Source organism: Pinus tabuliformis, chromosome 6 (genome assembly GCF_031772625.1).
Source record: "Pinus tabuliformis cultivar Carrire ecotype Pingquan chromosome 6, CPIR1, whole genome shotgun sequence".
Classification (NCBI taxonomy): Eukaryota; Viridiplantae; Streptophyta; class Pinopsida; order Pinales; family Pinaceae; genus Pinus; species Pinus tabuliformis.
Window position 1 is genome coordinate 1444008033 of NC_142292.1, and position 25815 is coordinate 1444033847.

General features: G+C 36.9%; 1 protein-coding gene across 1 annotated transcript; it reads right to left on the reverse strand.

The window, feature by feature from the left end:
- Window positions 1-1319: 1319 nt before the first annotated feature.
- Window positions 1320-3816, reverse strand: LOC149264043 (cytochrome P450 704C1-like). The gene is made up of 6 exons (XM_089388828.1): window positions 3405-3816; window positions 3098-3313; window positions 2677-2967; window positions 2200-2550; window positions 1739-1939; window positions 1320-1638 (listed from the first exon to the last, which is right to left on the reverse strand). Exons 1-6 carry the CDS (start codon window positions 3744-3746, stop codon window positions 1459-1461), a joined length of 1581 nt encoding a protein of 526 aa, XP_089244954.1. The 5' UTR covers window positions 3747-3816; the 3' UTR covers window positions 1320-1458.
- Between the last annotated feature and the right edge of the window lie 21999 nt (window positions 3817-25815).

The following is a 25815-nucleotide window of genomic DNA, read 5'->3' on the forward strand; positions in this document are numbered from 1 at the left end:
ATGGGAAAAGTACACTTCCCAATTATGTGCATCAAACATCTTTCTCTATGATTAACCCGACAAAATGATTTGAGCAGGAAAACAAAAGAAGGGACAACTGATAGTAAAAGAGATTTATCACACCATTTCATGGACCATGAAGGATTTTGATTACTCCCTGTGGTATCAGGAAACCTGGAAATGGACGATTCCCCTAAAACTCATATGCTTCGGATGGTTGGTGATCCATGATTGCATCCTTGCATGGAATAACGTTCTAAAAATGGCTTTAATTGTCCTGGAATCTGCATGATATGCAATCGGGGAGAGGAAGATGTGGATCACGTGTTACTAAATTGCCCATTCGTTGTGCCGGTCTGGGATGGTGTTTTCGACAAATTGGGCATGATCCCTTATCCGGCTTCTCACTCTCTCAAAACTTACCTCGCTTTCTGAATCAATTCTAGGATATAACATTGATCCTTACCATTATATATCATTTAGTTCATTTGGCGATGTCGGAATGATCTCACCTGGGACCATAAAATTGCAGTGGTATGGGAGGTAGTCATCAATTCAGTGGCCCTCTTTTTGGAAACATGGTTGACCGTAAAAAAGAAGTCACTATGAAAGATCGGTCTCTGAGACACTGGATTGACCTATCCTATGGGATATTTTGATGGAGCCTGTCAACACTGGAAATGTGGTTGTGGGGCTGTCATCATCCCAGAGCTAGGCAAATATTTCCATTTCTGGTGGGAGAGGGGACACGGGACGAACAACAGGGCTGAAATCATTGCTCTTTGGGGAGTTCTCACAGGCACAAAATGGTTAAGACTCGATTATATCATGATATATAGGGACACGAAGGGCATCATGGACTCGGTAAATGACTACACTTATTTAATCCTCCTATCCTTGCTAACTGGATGAGGAGAATTTGTCTCGTAAGCTTCTTCCGACACATTGCTTTTGGTCACATATACAATCAAATTACGGACCTCCTCTCAAAAAGGGGAATCGCAAAGAATCCCGGCAAGATACAATTTGCTGCGTATGAACAGGGTACTCAGATTGACATTGGATAAATCATCCACTCATAGGATTTACTGGAAGGAAGGGACCACATGATAATATGGACAAAATCAGTCTTAGTATATTTTTGCTATCAGTCTATGTTTTCTTTTTTTTGGGTTATAAAGCACTTGCATCTAGATAGGGAGAAATTCTTTTGTGAGGTTTTATTTCTAGGTATGTTGACAAATCTGAACTTTGGGACATATAAGACATATATATATATCAGTCACCAGATATTAGAGAAGCAGTAGAAGAACTTTTACTATATAAACTATGTACTCTCTTTTTATTTTAATTAATGAAAGGAAAGGATTTTTTCTTGTGAAAAAAAATGTGTACACTTGATGAAAGCCTTCAGTGTGCAGCGTGCCTTACTGTGATGAGAAACTCTTCTCGGCAATCTCATCTAGGCTTAACATGCAGATTTAAACCACTCTCAGCGATACCGAGTGTCATTGAGAGATGATATTTCACTTCCATTCCTTCAACAGCTTCAAATTTGAAGAAACGTAAAAGCACAGCAGCAACAATCTTCATCTGCATATATGCAAAATCCTTCCCGAGACAAATACGAGGTCCAGCCTGCAACCAAAGCATACAGGTTAACGATTTCAACGCATTGTGAGAGGCCCTTTTCTGACCTGATAATTAAATGTCACGATAATTAATTAAATTTACTTACGTGAAATGCAGTAAATTTGAATGGTGATTGGGGTTGGAAAATCCCATTGTGAAGCCATCTCTCAGGCCTAAAAACCTCAGCATCACTACCCCAAAGGTATGTCATCCTTCCCATAGAGTAAGCGACATAGTAGACCATATCACCTTTCTTGACTTTGAATCCATCGGGAAGGATATCGTCCGAAGCTACTTCCTTTCCATCCTACATTAACACAAAATGGAAAACAGGTATACTGAATTCTGCAACCTCTAATCTCGGGATAATTATCCATATTCAAATCAAGCTTTTCCACAAGACAAGTCATAGAGAAATAGTGGTTAGCGAAGCTTACAAATGTGAAGAAATATGATATAGTATTTTACCAGAATTCCGGTAAATGCTAACAAGAGCAGAAACAAGGTTAACATTACAATATTCAGTCAGAAGATCGTTGCCTGATGAAAGAAATGCAAGTGTCTTACCATGGGAACAGGTGGATATAATCGTAAGGTCTCCGATAAAGCTGCATGAAGATAGTGCATCTTGTTCAATTCTGTGTGTGTCAGACTTTGAGAAAACATAATAATAGATTCTTCAATGTTCACACATTTATTTTCATTCTCCTTGACCACGTCATGAATTTCTTGAAGAAGCTTTTCTTCAACGCCCGGATTCTTGCAAAGCAAATGAAAGAACCAACAAAGGGCAACTGAAGTCGTGTCCCGGCCAGCTAACATCAAACTCAGCAAAATATCTCGTAGATACATGTCAGAGTATTTCTCTGGTTGTTCCTCAGTTAAAGCGATAAAACGAGACAATAGATCTGGTTTCACCTGCAAATATATTTGAAGGGCAATTACAGAGAAACGAGGTTTTGAGTTATAATGTTAAAATTACAGTAAAAATGTTAAAAGACAAGTTCCAAATGAAGACCAAGGTTGTTGTGTATCTTCCCTTACAAAGTTATTCTGTAGAGAAATTTCTTGTTTTCTTCGTTGAATGACCTTCGAGATAAAGTCGTCCAGCGTTTTAATGCTAGTCTTCAGGGTGGCCTCTGACAGAATATTGAAGTATCTTTTTAGCTTCCAAGTAACACCAAGGAAACGAACCAGAAGAGCAGTAATTGTGGTATCAAAAGCAATTGCAAGAGATGGTTCTTCTCCGATGTAATTGGTATTTGATGAGCTGTTGATATCCACCCCAAAGCTCAGTTTGCAGATGCCATCCATTGTTGCTCTCAGCAAGAGACCCTATTCACATTTATAAATAACAAAGTATGGTTACTGTCAATTGCCGGTATTAACCTAAGAGAGAACAGAAAATGCACTTGGAATTATAAAACTTTTGCAGCGTATGAACTATGTGAAGGATGCAATATGCCTGCATCTCTACTGCTTGGTTTGTTCTACAAGCTTCCAGTAGAGTTCTGGAAAGTTTCATTGCAGTCTCCCGAAAAACAACACTGCTGAAATCTTTCAACACTTTGGTGGAGAATCCGTGACTAGCTAATTTCCTCTGTTGTCTCCACAGCTCCCCATCAACGTTGAAAATACCATCGCCGAGAAAGTCTTTGAAACGGTCATGCATCTTCTTTCCCTGTAAAAAATTTCAAAACAAAGATAAGATAAAGAATGTGAGAACAACAATACGTACAAGACCTGAACCAATCGTAAAGCAGAAAGCCGACCTTGACGTAGTTTGCAAAATTAGAACTGAGGATGTGCTCCACGTTTGCAGGATCGGTGGTAAAAACGTGGCTGAAGGTAGGGAAAGCTATTCTGTATGTTTTGTGGCGTCTGTGATGATGAAGAATAAAGTCAGGTAGGCGTTCAAAATTGATCATCATACCAACCACCGTTGCAGCTAGAGGTGGACATAATCCATCCCTGCGGTTCATTTTGAAAAACATAATTACTAAGAGAGCGAGTGTTAGGGTTGCTGCTACATACTCCATGCTCAATGCCATATCTCTATTGAACGATTGATATGTAATGAAATTGCTATAATGCCAATTATATATCAAAGGCATTGATACCCAAAGGCATGGAGCACTCGTTAATACCAAGCTGATGTGCGGAGACTCACATCATATGTGATATTAGGCAAATTGCGGAGACTCACATCATATGTGATATATGTCTCTGCATAACATGTTAGCATAAGCCTTGAACTCAAGGGCTGAGAGAGACGTAGCCTGAGAAACGGTCAATAGAGCTAGTATAAAACTAGTGTAAATCCTTTGTGATATTATGCAAATTGTGGAGACAAGTTGACTCATAGGTGATGTTATACTAATTTGAGATATTCGTATAATATATAATTACTGTAGGCATATTTGATATTATGCAACTTCGGGAGAGTGACATCATAGGTGATGTTATACTAATTTGAGATATTCGTATAATATATAATTAAGCCTCATTTCTTCGAGCATGTGACGGCGGGCCCACGGGCAAGGGCCAGCGCAGCTGTTTTGTTTTAAATTAACAAACCTCCACATCCCGAGATCCATTCCCACTGCTTCCAAATTCCCGCCGACACCCAAGTCAAGCTGATAAATTGGTGGCGCCCACTGAGTTGACTCTCAACTCTACCTGATTCGGAAGATTCCGCGAAAGTCGTGGGTTTCTCTAAAATTGGAGGTGCTGCTCTCTAAAGGCGGAAACGTACGTTCACGCTTTCGTCATTTGACTCGATTTCTTGTTTCAAAGCCAACGACAACGACAACGCCTAACTAGCCATATATAGCGTATTCAATGCACCCCAAGATGCACGGGACATAGCCCGCTCATGTGAACGCCCAGAAAATCTGCCGCATTTCGCCATCGAACACGGTGTCCCTCACACCCTTCACGCTTCCGTCATTTGACTTGACTTCTTGTTTCAAAGCCAACCCCCTCTCATGTGAACGCCCAGAAAATCTGCCGCATTTCGCCATCTGACTCGACTTCTTGTTTCAAAGCCAACCCCCTCTCATGTGAACGCCCAGAAAATCTGCCGCATTTCGTCATCGAACACGGTGTCCCTCACGGTGGCCCGCCGTCACATGCTCGAAGAAATGAGGCTATATTCGTATAATGAGGCCAAATTTTCTAAAAACATTAAGATTGAAATATACAAATTTTTAATACCAATATTATTATTTTAAATTTAATTTATTAATATTAAAAATACAACTTTAACTCCATTATAAGTATTAATAAATATCCCTGGTTTAGGTAATCACTTCTTATTTCAAGACACGTATTTATTAATAATAAAAATAAACCTTTAACTACACGTATCTATTAATATTAAAAATACACATTTAATTCCATTATAGATATTGTTTGTTACGTAATTATGAATACATAAAATATTAGGCTAGTATAGTCACAATGTAAATTTTTATGTATATAATTAAAAATTAAAATTAAAATAATGAAAATATAAATATAAAAGTTGATGAAGTGTATTATCAAGTCATTTTATGATGTGAATGGTAATTTTCTGGACAAAAATCTAGTCATGTTAAGGGTTAGTGTGGCCCAGGGGAGATTTGGACAATTTAGATACCCATGGGTTGCGGTTTCTCAAGCCAAAAGTTAAACAACTTGACAAACAAATAAATGAAGACATATATATAATATTAGACACATATCATAAGTCATTTTAACTATTAAAAGTACAATTATAAACTAGAGTAATAAAGAACAAATAAATGAGGTGTCATTTATCTTGGTAAAAGGGATGCTTTAAAATTTATAATCACTGTGATAAGTGTATGTATTTTAAAATAGGAATTTTAGAATTTTAATTTAATCATCAATAATTATTAGGTGGATAATAAAATTTAAGCTCTATATAATGTCTCAAACATGAATTGTAGCATACTCAAATACAAAATTAAGATTTATCTCTAGAGTAATTATGTTATTTTTGTCATTCTAATTAAGTTAATTAAATAAATAAAAATCTTATAAAAACAAGTGTCATTTAAAATGAGTTAGGAATGTGGTATTGATAAACCATGGTACTATAATAAAGCATATTTACAAATGAAGAATCTCTAGAGTAAAATGGAAGCATTTTGATCATCATATAAGTGACATTTAAAGTGAGTTAATCATGTGGTATTGATAAACTATGATATTGTAATAAAGCATATTTACAAATGAAAAATCTCTAGAGTAAAAAGGAAATATTTTGATCTTAAATTGATATCTATAAACATTTGACTAACAATTTAATTTATATAATTGAGCTAGTATATATGTTTTTAAAATTGGAAAAAAACTGTAAATGTAAATTTGTCTTTTTTCTTTTCATTAATATCTAACATTTTTTCATATTTTTATTTAAATAGGCTTATTGATATTGATAAGCAGTGCTATGGTCAAATGGAACTATAACAAAGCCTATTTATAGATTGAAAATCTTCATAATAAAGTGGGGATGAACCTTTATGGTTAATAATTTTGTTTTTTTAATGCATGTATGTTTAACATATATACTATTTCTTTTTATCATAAATACTAATACTAATACTGACACTGAAAATAATAATAATAATAATATATCATGAAATAAGTGCTTTGATGCCTACAGAAATTTACTAGACATTTAATTTATATGGTTGCACTACTTTATATTATAGTTATATTAAAATGTTGGTCTTTTCACATAATTTATTAGTAATTTTTTGGTGAAGAAATAGGTTTGTTACATCTCATGGGTTCTATTTACCTATCTAGTGGTCACGAGTTTATTAGGCCATTACACCTCACTATCCACTTCATTTTTCATGGAAACTAAGTCAGCAAGGTAACCTAGGTCATGGACGAAGAGATGGTGGATTACTTAGAGAACCCCATCATTTATACACATTTGAGTGCTGCAAAAAATCTCTATTGAGCCCCCTTCCTCACCACCTTTTGAAACGGAATCATTATATGAGGTGAGTCTAGGGGAAGATCCAAGATTTGTCCTTGAACCCAACACCAATTTATCAGGAACCATACTTTTATTGCTGCGAGAGGACATAAGTCATTCCTCTTTTGAATCATCTCATGGTGGGCTTGATATGGACACTTTATAGGTCACTTCCTAATCTAATGTCATAGGATATGCTATGACTATAATCTTCAAGAGGAAATCCCTCACATCCAAAAGATGGAGGATTCGACTCTAGTTCTTTGTTTCATCATCAAATGCATGACCATGGAATTCATAAGGACATGGATGAACAAGAACTTCATTGGTGTTGTAGATTACCCTTCTTGTAGCATGATTCTAGATAGGGAATGGAATGTGAGGATCTTACTTCTAGTGAGGACACTGAAAAGCCTCTTTGACCTTGTTCACATTGTGGTTCAAAAGAACTCTATATAAAAATGGTAAGGTACGATTTAATTCTCATTTGAATAAATTGGAGTAGTAGTTTGGATTTTCCTTCCTACCCTTCCAATTACCTTTTGGTCATAAAATGTTCTATGAAAAATTGGAAACATTATAGGCTTCCTACATAAATCCGTTTTTTTCTACTTATTGATGCTAGAGCATCAACCATAGGAAATCCAATTTTGCCTAGACCCAAAAGAGGGTCATGAAATTTCCAGAGGGAAAGACATTTCCCTTTAGTGTAATTTGTATAAATTAGAAATATCGGGATTTTTATGTAATTATATGTTCCCTCATTATAGAAAAAATTGGACTATTAGATTTTTAGGTTATTTTAATGCTCTGGTATTTTTCCTAATTGGTCCTTTGTAAAAATGATAAATGTCAGGGTGAGGTGTTATGAAGGTCTTAGGAGTTGGGAAATATGTCCAAAATAATATTCATTTTGTTAAAATATATTATGTCTAGTAGTTATATATATGTATCTACATAACATGTTAGCATAAGCCTTGGAGATTAGAGCAAGAATAGCTAGAGTGTAGAACTCAAGGAGCTTAGAGGGACGTAGCCTGAGAAATGGTCAATAGCACTAGTATAAAACTAGTGTAAATCCTTTGTAAATACATCATTATGAATTATAATTGAATCCAATTTTTTGTCCAATTATTCCTTGTGTTCATTTTCTCTTCACAAGCATGTTTTTTTACCTTATGTATGGTGGGCAAGTGTCTCTATGTAGAATAATAGAAGAATCCCATCATCTACATGGATAAAATTCTCAAGTTCAACATCTGGAATAACAAGTCCAAGGGGGAGGAATTTAAATATTGAACTCTATGTGCATAAATCAATATTGACCATGAATTATTGAGTCCTATGTGCATGTTTGGTGGCATTGTGTTTAACTATTCTATCATTTACTCAAACCTACGGGAGGTTGAATAAATTGACATAAGTTCGAGTGTGTAGGGAGAATCCAACATTGAATTTCAAACATGAAATGGGGAGATATTGTGGTTAAACCCCACCTGAAGATCCAAGAATGAAACAAAAGGGATATTGTTGGAAATTTTGAGGAAGAAATCATCGTTAGTTTGCAACAAATTTATTGTTTGAGGTCAAACTTCTGAAGGAGAAGAGAAACAGTGAGTGTGGACCCCCCAACTCTTTGGTTACTCTACTAAATCAACATTTTTTTATTTATAGAAGGGAACTTTGAGTAAGAAATGGAAGTGTGGATGACTCCTCATCTCGTGAAATTCGCCTCCATCATATGTTTTTACTTATGGATCACAACCATTGAATGGAGGACCCACATTGATAGAAATTTACACCATGTTCGGATCATGGATTTGTTCACATACTTTTGGCCATTGATTGTGGAAAAAGGGTACTTAGTCCTAAGTCTACAGTGACATGGGTTAAGGCCCTATGAGGGGCTATAGAAAACAAGAGTAAGAAGTTTGTGAGTCCCAAGTAGGGGAATCCTGCAAGATTAGACTATAGGTCAATGAACAACCTTGACAAGTGATACAAATAATGAAGCTAATTACATCAAGTGTTATCTGATAAAAGCGATGGTATTTAGGAATCAAGAGATAAAAGAGGCGACTAGAGAGAAACTGTATCTAGTTAAGATATTTGAATAGACTGGTTGTGGATGAGAGAGCAATCCAAGGAGTATAGATTATGAAGATTTCTTGTGAAGAAGAAGAGATACAGAGAGAGAAGACCAACAATAGCTAGTGGTAGAGGAATGAGGAATAACAAAGAGTTAGGGGAAGAGAATCCTGAGAAGAATTTTAGGAAAGGGAAACTGAGTAAGAATGTATGGATAGATCAAGACACGAAAATTCATAAGAAAGAGAGAGGATTTGGAGCCAGATTGAAGGAATACTAGCCACGAAGAAGAGATGGAAGAATCAATGAATGCAAGAGATTTTGAACTCTCAATATTGATTGATACTTGGCAAGTAATCTAGTCTTTAAGGTTTATTTAATTTTAGCAACAAGTTAACAATTGCAGAGGTAGTAATAGTGGAAACAAATATGGTGGCATTGACTACAGTTAGGAGAGATATTACAGAGAACAAGTGATGTTCTTAAGGATTATGTCAAAGAAACCTTACAATAGAGAGGCTACATATAGAGGGAGAATTTGTATCAGTTGAGGTTGGAATGTGAAGAGGATAGAGGGAGAATTTGTTTCAGTTGAGGTTGGAAAGTGAAGAGGATAGAGGAAGTCCTCAAATAAAGGTGAAGATAAAAAGTGAAGTTATTGAGAGGTGAGAAGAATGAAAGAACCAGAGGAGTAGAGGAAGCTCAAGAGGTTCCAGAGAAGGTGAACCTATGATACCAAAAGGCCAAGCTAGAGGAGAGAAGCTTGACAAGGTGTCTATGGAGGCTCGTTTGCATTTCATATCCAACATGGAGGATCTTATAGAGAAGGAGAAAGAGATGGATACTAATATTCATGTTAAGGGTTTAGTTGAAAGCCATAAAATAATATAGAAATATGTCAAAAATAATGGAACCATGAGAAGGAAATTTAGCAACGACGAGTTTGGCAAAGAGATGTCTGAATTAAAAGAGAGACTCAATGTGATAAACATGTTTTTACAAGAGAGGAAGAAGGAAGAATATAGGTGTGGATGGGCTCTAAAAAATAAAATACAATGGCTTATTAGATAGATATATGGAGGAAGCTAAGGAGAAATCTAGCACACATGTTGAGTGCTCAATTGAAAATTGAAGAACTCAGAGGAGTTGAATATAGAGAGGAGGATGTTCACAATTGTGAACCAAAGTGGGGAGTATTCCATGGAGAAAATGGTGAGGAAGATGTTGAGGAAACACTTACTGAGATTTTCATGGACTGCAAGAAGAGTCTAGACCAATAGAATGAATTGTTGATAAAATGTGTTCTGGTAGAGGAAGAAAATGGGGCGAGAAGCCTTTATGATTTTAAGACCGATGCTTTGTGTATAGTTACAAGTCACAAGGATGGAAAAGAAGGAAAATCATCTAGATATGTCATGAGAATAGAGGGGAATGAAGGAATTCTTTTCCAAATAATTAGAGGGGGATAGAATAAAAAATATTTCATACTGGAAGATGAGGCAGCATTGTCTTGTAAAGAAAAATAGAAGAATGGCCATACACAATGAGAGGAATTGGTGATGAAGGAAAAAGAAGACGATAGATGGCCTCATGATTTTAAAATGAATAAGATGTACGTGAATTAAATATTTGCAAGTCAATAACTTGGACATATTATCCAAAGGAAATGAAAAGGTGTAGGAATTACTTCTTAGAAGCAAAGGAAAGTAGATATAAATTTGAGAAATTAGCCCTCCAAACAATTGACAAGCATTATTATCACAACAAATATGAACAATTTGGTTTCTAGCCATACTAAAGATGAATGATAGCCATTAAAAGTTGTCATAAATAAAGAAGATAAGGTAGAATTGTATTTAAGATATAAATCGAGGAGAATTCAACAAATAAAAGAAAGGGCAATAAATATTTGATAGAAAAAGGGAATATGGATCTCAATAAACATGAGAGGGAGAAAATTGTAGATGTTAAGGTAATGGATTTACCCTTAGAAGATGAAATGTCCTTGAATGGTTGTTTGGTCAATTTAGTGTGATCTAAATTGCTATTTATAATGTCAACTCGGGGTTCGTAAACTGACGAAGTGAAGTGTACGATATGTACTAGATAACCATTTCCTTAGTCTGTTGTCGTTTTTAGTTTTTTTTAAGTTTGTTTTTGGATTTATCTTTCCCTAATGTGAGACGATGAAAAGGTGATAAAGCAAGTGAAATATGGATGATTATGGTGATCTCTAAGTGGTTTTTCAAAACTTAAAAGGAAGAAAGCTTTAAAATAATTGCAATGAAATCAATTCTTGAAGAGAAATAAAGACATCAAACAATGAACTAATGACATCGGCCCAGTATCTTTGTTGCTGAGTGAAAATGAAAGTGAAATCTACACTAAATTCAATTAAAAGTAAGAACAACTAATCCACACTATTTCAACTCTTCAACTCAATCTTCCTTGTGAAAAGATATCATGAAATGTTAAGCAATGTGAAATCTAAAAGAAGTTAAACTGCATAAAAGAAACTAATCACACTACTTTAACTTTCTTGACCTTTTGCCTTTCAGCTTAATTTACCCTGTGAGAAACAGTCATGAACAAGTCAAGCAATGTGAGATCTAAAGAAAACTAAATCAAGCTATAATGAGTGATATTCTGGTTCCTAATAAAGTTATTTCATTATAGAAAGGAATTGTTAACAGATGAATAGCATGATATCTAAGAACAGAAAATAAATGTACAACTCAAGGAGATGACAGTACTGGAAATCAAACTTCAGAAAACAAGAGTCAACGACAAAGACAAGATGATCTCGTATGCCAATAGTTATAAAAAGAAAAGGTGAAAAATTGCCCCGGGCTGCCTAAGAAAACCTGCAAAAACACTGATCAGTTGTAACCATAAAAGAGCAGCAATGAAAATGTAAATCAACAGAAATCAAAGAGCTTTGTTATGTACAACTAATATACATGATGAAATAAAACGTAGCATTTAAGTGACAACTGTACAGCTAATATACATGAACAGAAAAAAAGTAATGCAAGAGTTAAAGGACAACTGTACAAGGCTTCAGTAAGCAGGGGCCCTCTGCCACTTCAACTGATTCAACGAACAACTACAAGCTTAAGTTTAAACCAGTCTTCTCATATATTAAACAGCGACGTAAAAGTGCAGTGGGGAAATACAACAACTTAGAATTACATTACAAAGATTAACTTTTACAGCGTTCATGGACGTGTTATTTATAAGGAAAGAAAGCTAAACAGATTAACTAAATCTACGCTATTAACCACGCTGCCAGAGACACGTAAATCCTCTTCAGCCTGGATCTAGGTAACTATTATCATGTTTATTAAATCTGAGAGGTATGGCTGTTGGATTCACGCTACCAGGATGTCTTCGTGGCTAAGGACTGTGCCACGTAGCTTCACGTGCTCAAAAACAGAGCTACGCAGAGCCGTGCCACCGCTGAACACTTCTGTTGACTATCCTTTGCCCCTTGTTTGACCGCGGGCTTTTATGGCCGTGCTGGATGATCTGGAGGGACACGTTCCATGTCCTTGACTCCTGTAACTTGCCCATGTGGCTCATTTCTTCAGAGGACACCTGTAGCATGGTGTTTGACAAAACGGCTGCGGAATCCTGTGCTGGCTGCAGAAACCTGGGTCGGCTGCGGAAACTGAGAAGCTTCTGCAGCTGTCTGAACAAAATTCTAAACCAAACAACAGTCATCAGCGTAGTTAGAAAACCATGTCAAAAGCTCGTTTTTAAACTAAAATACAATGATTTAATCAACTTGGTGGATAAAATGAGTGGAAAAAGAAGGCTGAGAGGGTGTATAGGAAGGTGCAGGTTCGAGGCTCAACATACCCCCACTGTGAAGGTGTTGCATGTCCTCATGCAACCAAAACTTAGTTATTTTCCCTCAATCCATATGCTCTGAGGCTTCTGCAAGAACATCTAGCCCTCTTCTCTTTCTCTTTGATGCTAAAATGGTCCTTGGTTTCCTGACTAGACATTTGAACTTAAGATTAATCAATGCCCTGCTCAACTTTTTACACTTTTTCTTCAGCTTCCTGTTCTTATTCTGCCAAAGTCCTAAATGGAGCATAATGTTATCATGGACAATCTTGTCTACCTTACTCTGCTCTTTGAGTGCTTCGTTTTCCTGTTTGATGTGCCTATTAAGGACTTCCAATTCAAACACTTCCTGTTTTAAAGACTGTACTTGTGCATCAAGTGGCAAGGTGGTGCTTGGTCCTGCAGCTGATTGTTCCAAGGACTCTAGGTAGTTATATGCTTCTTGCCGGTTGGAATCTACCTCAGGTGTTTTTCTCAGCCTGAACTCAAATTCTGGTGAAGGAGGACTGCTTTCTCTTTCCGGCCGAAAAGGGCTTTCCTCACGTGGAGGACTTGGCTCAATGCTTGGCTGAGTTGGAGATTTCTCAAGTGTCTCTTTATCTAAACCAATAAAGTGAGACTGTTTTTCTTGGGCTACACTCTTCTTTCCTTTTAGCCTACTGCTCCTCCTCACGTGTGGACTAGTGCTCTTTTCCTGTGCACTCTGTTTTTCTTTTTGTTTCTTTGTTATGGCAGCAGCTTGAAGATGTACCAATCTTTCTACTAAAGTTTGAGAATCTTCCTCTATGGATGGTTCAGGGGATGGATAGGTTTCTTGAATGGTTATTTTGCCTTTGTCCTTCTTCTGTTTCTTGTTTTTAGCTCCCTCCTCTTCTTCATTCTGAATAGTTTCCTGAATGTCTATTGTAGGAGAGTCTTGGGCTGTGATATTCTTTTCTTTCCTCCTACTTCTCTTTGGAATTTTTGGGGAACTGCTTCCAGAGGCTTCAGTCAGTTCTTGGAAGTGGTTTCTTGTCAAAAAAATTTCCCAAGTATCCTTAGTGTTTTTCAACTGATCTTCAATAAGGATTTTTATGAACCCGTGATGGTAAAGATGGGGTTCAATACTACCTACGTGTTTTTGAACAGTAGAGCTCATTTTCTTCAAGCCTGATAACAGAAAATAAGGCAAATTAAGGGTATAACCTTCCATAAAATTCATCATTAGCCTGGCATGATACATGTACATGGTACCAAAACGACCCTCGCATGTGATAAATTTCTAGATAAGTAATAACAGAGTGGACCATTCTTTTTTTATTGCATGCACAGGGATTCCTTTTGTAAATAAAGAGGTATCCATACCTGGGTTTTGGAGCATGATTCTCCATCCTTGATCGTCCACACTTCTGTTTTTGAACCACCTTTCACCTTCTTGTGGGAGACTTGTTGCAGCTGCTATTGTGGCCTCGGTCACTGTAAATTTTAAGTCTCCTATCTCCACTGCGTGTCCATTAAAGGACTGTGCAAAGGCTTTAGTCACTTATTTGTTATAGCCCCTGAACTTTTGAATGAATCTCAGCCACCTTGCTTTCTTCAACGACTCCTTCGTTTGAGGATAACCCTCCAGGTATTTTGGTCCTTCCGGTTCAGCTCTTAGTAGTTTTCCCATTCTCGGCTTTAAATTCTGACTGAAAATTCTACTGCGTATGAAGGTTCAGGAAAAAATGGGTTGATTACGGGATTCTTAGGGTAACTGGAGTGGCCGTAATCGAAGTTCAGGATGTATGTGGTGACTGTAGCCAGGGTTTGGAGCAAGCTGTAGTGGATGCAGTGGAAACGGAGAACAGGGAATGGTATGAGTACCGAGGGAGTAAAGGCTAAGCAACAGTAACGAGTTCAACATCGAATGCATGCGGGAGTGAAGTGATAAATGGGCAGAATAACGGCTGAGTCCTTTTGAATTGGATGACTTACGCACACGTCTCAGTAGACGGCTACGGAAATTATGGTGAAGGAGAGCCGTAGTACAGTAGGTCACGTCTCAAAGTACGACCAATAAATGGGAGAGCAGTCCATAAATTTAGAATGATCATGGGACCGTTAGAAATGAATAAGGTGTGTATGGAATGACATCGTGGAAGAGGAGTGGTATGGGGCTTGTCGTATCAAATCATTGCATTTAGTGGAACTTGCCATGGTTTAAATAACTATGCATAATAATGACATTGAATTGTTATTTGGTAGAGATTTTTTATCATACCTTTGAAAGTTTATCATTTCTTGATTAAGGCTTCTGACCCATTGTTGTTCTTTGATCTTGAAGATGCCCCATGTCTTTGCTGCACTTGGTGATGATGACACTAACCTTTGACTGTGATTTTTTTGAAAACAGAGTGATGCCGGCTGTAGAGACAGAGCGATGCTGGCTGCGGAAATCGTTTCTGGTTGCGGAAACTGGTTCTAGCTACGGAAACGGTTTCCAGCTGCGAAAACTAAGGCAACACCCCTTTAACTGCACAAAGATAGTTAGAGAAGAACTAACTAAATAAAATAGTCCTGAAGGGGACTTTTATTGATGGAATGAAATGAAATGAGTGGAATGAGATGGAAATGAAGTGGAGTGAAGTGGAATGGAGATGAAAATGAGATGGAGGTGAAGTGAAATGACAAGTGAGGTGGAGTGAAGATGGAAAGAGAGAGAGATTTTTTTTTTTTTTGGAAAATATAGAGTGTCAGGTGCCCCTGATTTTCACTCTACATTTTCTGTATAATACTGCCAATCTATGATTGGTTTTCAGGCTTATACAAAAGATTTTTTTTTCTTTTTTTTTCTTTTTTTTTTTTTCAACTGAAAGAAACAAAGACTAGGTTGATGGAGGAGAATGATTCCTCTCCACCAGCCTCATTGCAGAATTTTCTTGAAACATTTTGACAAAGTCCTCTTTTGAGAGTGGCTTATGATAAATTTTCAATCGGTGGTCATTCACAATGAGAGGAGTTTGAAACTCATCAATGGTCTTGACTCGAACTGCTCCATTGCTAAAGACTTCGTCAATCTCATATGGTCCAAGCCAATGAGTCTGAAATTTTCCTTTGAAGTCTTTAAACTTGGAATCAAACAATAACGCCCAATCTCCCTTTTGAAACTTTTTCTCTTTGATATATCTGTCATGCCACTTAGTTCTTTGGTGTTGAACTAGATCACTCCTTAAACTTGCATCTTGTCTTATTTCATCTAGCTCATTCAGCTGCTCCATTCTGTGTTTTTGGGCTTCTGATAGATTAATCCCCAACTGAACTGCCATCTTGAAAGTCTTGACTTGAAACTCAATGGGGAGCAGGACTTCTTTCCCATAAACAAGTTCATAGGGAGAATGTCCTGTTGTGTTCCTCCATGTAGTTCTATAGGCCCATAAGGCTTCAGGAAGCCTTTCTGCCCAATCTCTTCTGTGGAGATGAACAGTTTTGGTGATGATGCTCTCAAGAACTTTGTTTGTAGATTCCACTTGACCATTTGCTTGCGGATGGTACGGAGTAGATTTTCTGTGCTTAATTTTGTATTCTTCCATCAGCTTCTCCATCAAGTTAGATATAAATTGACTTCCCTGATCTGTCACAATTTCTCTTGGGACACCAAAACGAGTAAAAATATCCTCAAAAAGAAATTGAACAACTGAATTTTCAGTGGCAGAAGGCAATGCCTTGGCTTCTATCCATTTAGTGACATAATCAGTGCAAACCAATATATATTTCTTTTGTCTAGATGGTGGATTAATAGGTCCAATGAAATCTAAAGCCCATTTTTCAAAGGGTTCGATGAGTACCTGTGGCTGTAATGGCATTTCATTTGAAAGAGTTGGTCTCCCAACTCTTTGGCAGCTGTCACACCTTCTAACATATTGTTTTGCATCTTTGAAGAGAGAAGGCCAATAATATCCTAAAGAAAGGATTTTATAGGCCGTCCTCTTGTCAGCAAAGTGTCCACCGCATGGTTCATCATGACATGCCTTAAGGATGTCAGGCATTTCATCTTCCCGAACACATCTTCTGATCACACAATCTAGCCCTGTTTTAAACAATTCATTAGAAATCCATGAATAATTTGAACTCTCCTGAATAATTTTCCTTTTCTCATTAGGAAATAAGTGTGGAGGTAGCTTCCATGTAGCCAAATAGTTAGCAATATCTGCATACCAAGGAGTTTTAGTAGTTACTGCAAACAAATATTCATTTGGAAACTTATCCTCTACAGGAGAATCTTCGTTAGTATTTTGGATTCTCGACAAGAAATCAGCTACTGTATTTTGTTTCCCTAGTCTATCTAACACAGTAATATTGAATTCTTGTAAAAGTAAAAGCCATCTTGTAACTCTGCCATTAGTAACAGGTTTGTTCATGAGATATCTAATTGCAGAATGATCAGTATGGACAAAAGTTTCATAGCTTGTTATATAATGTCTAAACTTGTTGATTGCATGAACAACAGCTAAGAACTCTTTTTCAGTCACAGTATAATTTAACTCAGTAGGAGTCAAATTTTTACTGGTGTAGTAAATGGCATAAGGAACTAAATCCTTTTGACCCAACACAGCTCCTAGAGCTGTATCTGAAGCATCTGTAGAAATATGGAAAGGAAGTTTCCAATTTGGCCCTCTCAAAATGGGTGCTTCAGATATTCTTGTTTTCAAAGTTTCAAATGCAGATTGACAGTCAGGATCCCACTTGAATTCACAGTCTTTTGTAAGTAATTTGAAGAGCGGAGATGCTATCTTGGTGAAGTTTTCAATAAATCTTCTATAATATCCAGTAAATCCAAGAAAACTTCTAACATCTCTTTGACAATTTGGAATAGGTAACTTGGAGATGACTTCAACTTTTGATCTATCAACTTTAATCCCATCTCCTGAAATATGATGCCCTAAAACAATCCCTTCAGTAAACATCATAAAACATTTTTCATGACTTAATGAAAGATTTGTTTCTTTACATCTTATAAGGACTTTTTCCAAATTTTCTAATGCCTCTTCAAATGAATTACCATAAACTGTAAAATCATCCATATAGACCTCTACACAATCATGAATTAGATCAGAAAAGATTCCTAGTACTGCCCTTTGAAATGTTGCGGGTGCATTACATAATCCAAAAGGAAGTACTCGGTAAGCAAAAGTTCCCCATGGACAAGTAAATGTGGTCTTGTCCTGATCTTCAGGTGCTACCTGAATCTGATTGTAACCATTAAAACCATCCAAAAATGAGAAATACTTTTTGCCTGCTAAAGTATCTAATACCTGATCAATAAAGGGTAAAGGAAAGTGATCCTTCAAAGTTGCTTTGTTTAATTCCCTGTAATCAATGCAAACCCTCCATTTACCATTCTTTTTAGGTACTATAACCAAAGGAGAAACCCACTGGCTATCTGAAATGGGGTAAATGAAGTTTACATTAAGTAACTTTTGGAGCTCTTCTTTCACTATCTCCCTAAGGTTTGGATTCATCCTTCTTTGAGGTTGTCTGATTGGTCTATTGTTTTCCTCAATGTAGATGTGATGAATGCAAGTCTTAGGGTCAATACCTTTCATGTCGGTATACTCCCATGCAAATGCAGTAGAATGTTTTTGCAAGATTTTGGTTAGCTCTTCCTGTTGTGATTTTTCCAAGTTTATGTTGATATTCAATGTTTTTCCTGGAAAAATCTCAATGGCAGAACTACCAAACTCTTCCATAGAGAAAAGAGACATTTGTCTAGATGATAGACACTCAATGTCAGAATCCAACTGAAATTGTGTGTGGTCATATTCTGAAGATGGTTCAAAGTTTTCTAATGTATTCAGAATTTGACTATCTTCACTGATCTCAGAAATGGTAAAGACAGGTTGTATAGTATCTTCATCATCAACCCACTCATTATCTCCTATTTCTGTAATTGCTTTTGCTGGAGGATACAGATTGAACTTCTTTGTCGAATTACCATCAGAAATATACATATCCCCAGACCTACAACTGATAAAAGCATCAGCTGTCGCTAGCCAAGGTCTTCCTAAAATAAGAGGATGTCCTCCTAGATTACTCTTGGGAGTTAAAATCATGAAATCCACTAGATATTCCCAAGAGTCTAAGGAGACTGGAATGTCTTCTAATACACCATCTGGTTTAATAATTGATCGATCTGCAAGTTGCAATAAAGTAGGTGTAAAAAGAAGATTAGGAAGTTTTAGCTGTTCCATAGTCTGTCTATTCATGATGTTGATAGCAGCCCCTAAATCAATCAAAGTATTTGGTATTTCTACCCCATTGATATGTGTTTTGACAATTGGACTACCGGGATCTACATATTTCTGCATAGTAATTTTTCCCATCATGATGTCTGCAATTTTCCCTACCAGGTGGATTCTTCTGGTATCTCTTGGTTTCCTTCCTGGTCTTTTAAGACTCAACTCCTTTATTGTTTTTGCTAGAATAGGAATCTCTTTAATGGCTTGTAACAAGGGAATCTTGATACAGACATTCTTCAATTCATCTAGAAAATTATAGTCAAGCAACCAAATTTGTTTTTCCACTCCTTTGTCAATTTGTAATCTTTCAGGAAAAGGAGGTGTGGATAAAGATGCAGGTTGCTCAACTATGGGAGTTGTGGGGGTTAATTCTTTTTCTTTTTCTTTTTGAGTGTTTGGGTTTTGAAGAGATGCTTCAGAACCCTTATTAGCTTCAAGAGAATCTTCCTCAAAAATGCTTTGCTTTTGAGCATTTATAGAAGGCTTATCTAGGACTCTATCTGATCTGAGTTGTACTTCATTGAGAGGAACAATCATATAGGTAGGAAATTGTTGACCTTCCATCATGTAAGCATTTTGAGGGTTTTTATTATTGGGGTTTGGCAATGGCTGAGAAGGAAGTTGATTTGACTTCTGTTGGAATGGAAGCAAGAGTTGAGAATTTGGATTCTATTGAGAAGGTTGTTGTTGTTGTGGAAATGGCAATGATAGTTGTGGATTTTGATTTGGAAGTTGTGGAGCTTGTTGGTTTTGAAAAGATGGGGGATATTGGTAAAATTGAGCAAATCTCCCATAAGGATTTTGCATACCTTGTACCCATGATTGAAAAGGATTTTGAAGTTGGGACCAAGGTTGTTGCCAAGGATTCCAATTTGGTGGGGGTTGAAAGTTCATAGAGTTGCTAAACCCTTGATTTTGTTGCCCCTGCCAAGGTCTCCTTGCAACAAAACAGAGAGATTCGATTGTATTTGGATCTTCTTGAAAGACAGCTTTGAGCCCAGGAATTGAAGGACAATCCTTGGTCTCATGATTCTCTGAACAAATTACACATGTTTCTACAACTTTTGCATCCAAGGGACATTCCCTTAGAGCATGTTTCTTCCTACACTTTGGGCAAAAGATGGCCAAAGCCTCAGCTTCTGCTTTCTGCTTATTGTGAATCTTAAGGGTGTCTAGTTGCTCGCTAATACTCCCTAAGATGTCAGTTTTGAATTCATCAAGCATGTTGCCAATCTCAGCCCTACTTACTGATCCAGTTGCAAATTTGTTTGCTCTGATGAGAGAAGGATCTCTAGGCCCTTTTTGAGTTTTAGATTTCCCCCTTGAGAGATGGACACATAGCTCTGCTATATCATGAAGTGGAAGTTGAGATATGTCTCCTTTTCCCATCATGTTCAAAATATCTATCCATTCATCTCTAATGGCTTTTAATAGAAGGGCTTTCAAGGTCTCCTCATCTAAGTTACTCATTTTTGCTCTTTTCAGGTTGTATTGAAATCTTTCAAGTAAATCCTCCAAGTTTTCATCTTCTCTTTGCACCATTTTGAATACCTCATCCTTGTGATTGGTGGGCATAAAATAGTCCAGGTACCTATCCAAAAATGTTTGTTTCATATCATTCCAAGTCCTAATGGATTGAGTGAGTAATCCCATGAACCATTTCAAGGCTGCTCCTTTCAATGTTGAAGGAAACAGTTTGAGTTTTTGAGAGTCTTCCAGATAATCATAAGTTCGACACACGACTTCAAACTCAAATAGAAATGTTTCAGGGTCCTCATTCCTTAACCCATGGAAGTTTGGGAGGACAGATGGTGAGATGTTTTTCATTGTGGCTCGGGAGTCCTCATCGACTATAGGAAATCCGAATGAGTTATCTCCATCCCTATTTCCCCCAATGTTACCTCTACCTCCTCCATTGTTTCCTCCTCCTCCTCTACCTCTACCCCTACCAAATCCAGTTGCTCCTTCCTCTGTCATGGTAGTTTCCCTGGAGACTTCAGAGTCTTCTGGTTCTTCTACTAAGGGTGAACGAGAAGGAATTTCTCCCTCTTCTTCTTCAGATGATTCTACTTCTTCAATTACAATTTGTCTCTTTGTAGAAGGAAGGAAAGGATCTCTTTCTAATTCAGATTCGATGGAAGGTGTGGGAGAGTCGACTCCTGCCTCTTGAATTCCAGGAATCCTAGGGCTAGGAGTGTAAGTTGGAGATGATGGAGGTGTCTCTTGTCTATTCCTTGAAGTAGATGGACTTGTAAAAATTGAACTCTTGGCTCTAGCTAAAAACCTTCCCCTAGAATCTCTTGCTCTATGCATGTCATTTTTTTTATTTCTTCAAGTCGGGGTAATAGTTCCTTTTCTGATCTTCCAGGTCACTCTAGGTGCAAGAAGAGAGCATACTCAAGAAACTATTAAACCAATAACTTTCTCTTTTCTGATCCTCCAGATCACACTAAGTGCAAGAGGAGAGCATACTTTGAGAGGTTATCAATTTTCCTTCCTTGAAATTTTCTTGTTTTTTTTTCTAAGAATTTGGCTACCTAATTTCACTTCCCCGGCAACGGCACCAAAATGTTTGGTCAATTTAGTGTGATCTAAATTGCTATTTATAATGTCAACCCGGGTTCGTAAAATGACGAAGTGAAATGTACTATATGTACTAGATAACCATTTCCTTAGTCTTTTGTCGTTTTTAGTTTTTTTTAAGTTTGTTTTTGGATTTATCTTTCCCTAATGTGAGACGATGAAAAGGTGATAAAGCAAGTGAAATATGGATGATTATGGTGATCTCTAAGTGGTTTTTCAAAACTTAAAAGGAAGAAAGCTTTAAAATAATTGCAATGAAATCAATTCTTGAAGAGAAATAAAGACATCAAACAATGAACTAATGACATCGGCCCAGTATCTTTGTTGCTGAGTGAAAATGAAAGTGAAATCTACACTAAATTCAATTAAAAGTAAGAACAACTAATCCACACTATTTCAACTCTTCAACTCAATCTTCCTTGTGAAAAGATATCATGAAATGTTAAGCAATGTGAAATCTAAAAGAAGTTAAACTGCATAAAAGAAACTAATCACACTACTTTAACTTTCTTGACCTTTTGCCTTTCAGCTTAATTTACCCTGTGAGAAACAGTCATGAACAAGTCAAGCAATGTGAGATCTAAAGCAAACTAAATCAAGCTATAATGAGTGATATTCTGGTTCCTAATAAAGTTATTTGATTATAGAAAGGAACCGTTAACAGATGAATAGCATGATATCTAAGAACAGAAAATAAATGTACAACTCAAGGAGATGACAGTACTGGAAATCAAACTTCAGAAAACAAGAGTCAGCGACAAAGACAAGATGATCTCGTATGCCAATAGTTATAAAAAGAAAAGGTGAAAAATTGCCCCGGGCTGCCTAAGAAAACCTGCAAAAACACTGATCAGTTGTAACCATAAAAGAGCAGCAATGAAAATGTAAATCAACAGAAATCAAAGAGCTTTGTTATGTACAGCTAATATACATGATGAAATAAAATGTAGCATTTAAATGACAACTGTACATCTAATATACATGAACAGAAAAAAAGTAATGCAAGAGTTAAAGGACAACTGTACAAGGCTTCAGTAAGCAGGGGCCCTCTGCGACTTCAATCGATTCAACGAACAGCTACAAGCTTAAGTTTAAACCAGTCTTCTCATATATTAAACAACAACGTAAAAGTGCAGTGGGGAAATACAACAACTTCGAATTACATTACAAAGATTAACTTTTGCAGCGTTCATGGACGCATTATTTATAAGGAAAGAAAGCTAAACAGATTAACTAAATCTACGCTATTAACCACGCTGCCAGAGACACGTAAATCCTCTTCAGCCTGGATCTAGGTAACTGTCATCATGTTTATTAAATCTGAGAGGTATGGCTGTTGGATTCACGCTACCAGGATGTCTTCGTGGCTAAGGACTGTGCCACGTAGCTTCACGTGCTCAAAAACAGAGCTACGCAGAGTCGTGCCACCATTGAACACTTCCGTTGACTATCCTTTGCCCCTTGTTTGACCACGAGCTTTTATGGACGTGCTGGATGATCTGGAGGGACACGTTCCATGTACTTGACTCCTGTAACTTGCCCATGTGGCTCATTTCTTCAGAGGACACCTGTAGCATGGTGTTTGACAAAACGGATGCGGAATCCTGTGCTGGCTGTAGAAACCTGGGTCGGCTGCGGAAACCTGTGTCGGCTGCGGGAACTGAGAAGCTTCCGCAGCTGTCTGAACAAAATTCTAAACCAAACAACAGTCATCAGCGTAGTTAGAAAACCACATCAAAAGCTCGTTTTTAAACTAAAATACAATGATTTAATCAACTTGGTGGATAAAATGAGTGGAAAAATAAGGCTGAGAGGGTGTATAGGAAGGTGCAGGTTCGAGGCTCAACAATGGATATGAAGATGTGTTGAGTGGGAAGAAGCATGGACCAATTTTCCAAAAGGGAGAAGAGAATAGAGGTTTTATCCAAGAAGACTAGAAGAAAAGGAACTTAGAGAAAACGTCATCTATCGGTAGCATAAAGAAAGAATAAGGCATAAGAGTTTCTTCTAAAAGGTTGAAACAAGGATAAATGAGTTTTTTCCTTGGGATTAATCGAAGGAAGCCCTACAAACAATTCACAAGGGAAACCATGACTACAAACAAGAGCAACCATGCAGAAAGTAAAGAAGAAAAACTACTAAAAATTGTTATAAAAGGAAACAAGGATGAAGGATTACACTGCAAGGATAACTCCATAAAGGAGAAGGAACAACGTTTAAACACCATGCCATAAAAATATGGAAAGGAATTGTAATATAAAAACTAGCTGGATTGTACCAAGATAATAGAGGACTACATAAAGGATGAAATTAAAGAGCAGGATAAGTCTGAGATGTGAAAAGCATATATATATTTTTCTAATCAATTTTATGGTGGAAATACTATTGGGATTGTGAAGAAATATAAATAATGTTGTCAGGAGGAGGAGAAAAGGAACAACATGAGACAAGTCTATCTAATAAAATAATTTTTTTTTTTTTTTTAGCAAAGGGATATGGATTAGAAGCTGGTTTTGGGAGATAACCAACATCCCGTAAATAATAAGATTTGTTATTCTGTCAAGGACATGAATGGAGATTATTGTAGTAACCTCCTTCTTTCTAGAAAATTTGGGGTAAAATATTTGAAAAGCAAGTTGATAATGAGTGGAAGCAACAAGGTTATGGAAGACAACATGTGATTAAGTTGAAGCCAAGATTTGTTTGAAAATGTTGTTGTAATTAGGTAATTTGGTTCAACAATGAAATGAGCTAGACAAAAAGATCGAGAAATTAAGGAAGTTAATGAATTAGGTACATAGGAAATGGTATAACAGTGGATAATAGGATACAACCAACAAGATAATGTGGTTAGTTGAAATGGATTACAGCAACAAAACAAGAAGGAAGGAACAAAGAAGAACATGGGATCATGGAAAAGTGAAGACACTAATAGAAGAATTGGTACAACAATGTGGATATCAATAGCATAAAGTATGATATCCTGGAGGACACATGAATCAAGGCACATGACCAATATTTCATAAAAATTTTCAACTTGGGGATTCTGATATAGGAGCACCAACCCTAGGCAATCCATTTTCTCCTAGACTATAATACTACCTCCCACCCACCTAGAATAATCATGGGAGAATGGGAGGTGTTATTTTTAATTAAACTAACCTGCATTATCTCATCATGGAAATTGGGTTACCAAATTTCTACTTTTCCAAACTCATTAGAATTAAATTTGGCCTACATCATCACGCTCATCTCGTCAAGTGCTTTCTAATGATGTAAATTCTATCCCAATTTGAATTCTAGGTTGAAAGTTATTCACATTTGAATTCCCATTGGAAGTCATTAAACCATCACTCATAGTATCATCTACAAGCCTTCATCATACTTTATGCTACACTTGTTCAAATTATCAAAACACAACATTTAATAGACATCACTTGCAACCACAATCACTTGGTAATATTATAGCCAAACATGAACATACAAATAGCTTTCTATTCAAAATATTTCTAGCCTCAAAGGGATCTATAGTCCCTTACATACATGACTGTCCTACACAAACCATTCCACACACACATAGGAATACACATCCTCATTAGAAATATTGATATATCCATTACCATATAATCATATCCTTCCTCATTAATATTGCATAAATATGCATAGATACATAGGTAAATAGCTTATCATAGTCACTAGATGATCGACAATTGAGAAATGAATTTCAACTCTCCCCCCAAATGTATGCCACTTGCATTGCAATCCTTTCTTCGAACTAACCACCCCCTAGCTAGATTCAGAACCTAAGGAATAAACCACTTAAGGGATGTGCACGCTAGTCAATCATGACATATGGGAATCTTGAGCACACCATGCCTCCACTTGCAATCTGGCAAGATCCTAGAGTACACAGCATCTCCACCCAACAATCGTTTTCATGGAGCTAGAGCTTGATGTGTCCACTCGATTAGACTATAGGAATCTACATCACATAATTTCTCCACCTGCAATCGAGCGGGAGTCTAGAGCACACTACACATCCACTTGATAGCTTTCATTGGAATCCAGAGTCCACCCAATGGTCTTCACCTATGAAAACCAAGAGAAGTCCTAGGGTGACCAGAGTGTGCACTTGCTATGTAGGAATCCAGAGTCCACTACCACCCCACCTTCTCATCATCACAGTTTGTACTTGTGCATTACTCCCCAGCTAGCTCCTAAGTTGAGCATACATTGAGTCACTTCCAACACTATCTGACATTTCTATTGCATAGTTATTCTAGCTACAATAAATCCCTAGGAATGGGTGTTCCTCATGTGATTCTAAGTGTATATTCCCTTGCTCTTCCCATATGTGGAAGTCTATTTACCCCAAATTCTCAAATGCATGATTGAATAATAATCTTG

What these genes read in the sequence shown, in the direction of transcription:
- LOC149264043 (XM_089388828.1), bottom strand. Translation starts at nt 3,746, where the DNA reads ATGCCTTTGATATATAATTGGCATTATAGCAATTTCATTACATATCAA. An exon ending in TATATCCACCTGTTCCCATG is followed by an intron (nt 1,940 to 2,199) that starts GTAAGACACTTG and finishes GTGTTAATGTAG; the next exon opens with GATGGAAAGGAAGTAGCTTC. An exon ending in TCAAATTTACTGCATTTCAC is followed by an intron (nt 1,639 to 1,738) that starts GTAAGTAAATTT and finishes CTTTGGTTGCAG; the next exon opens with GCTGGACCTCGTATTTGTCT.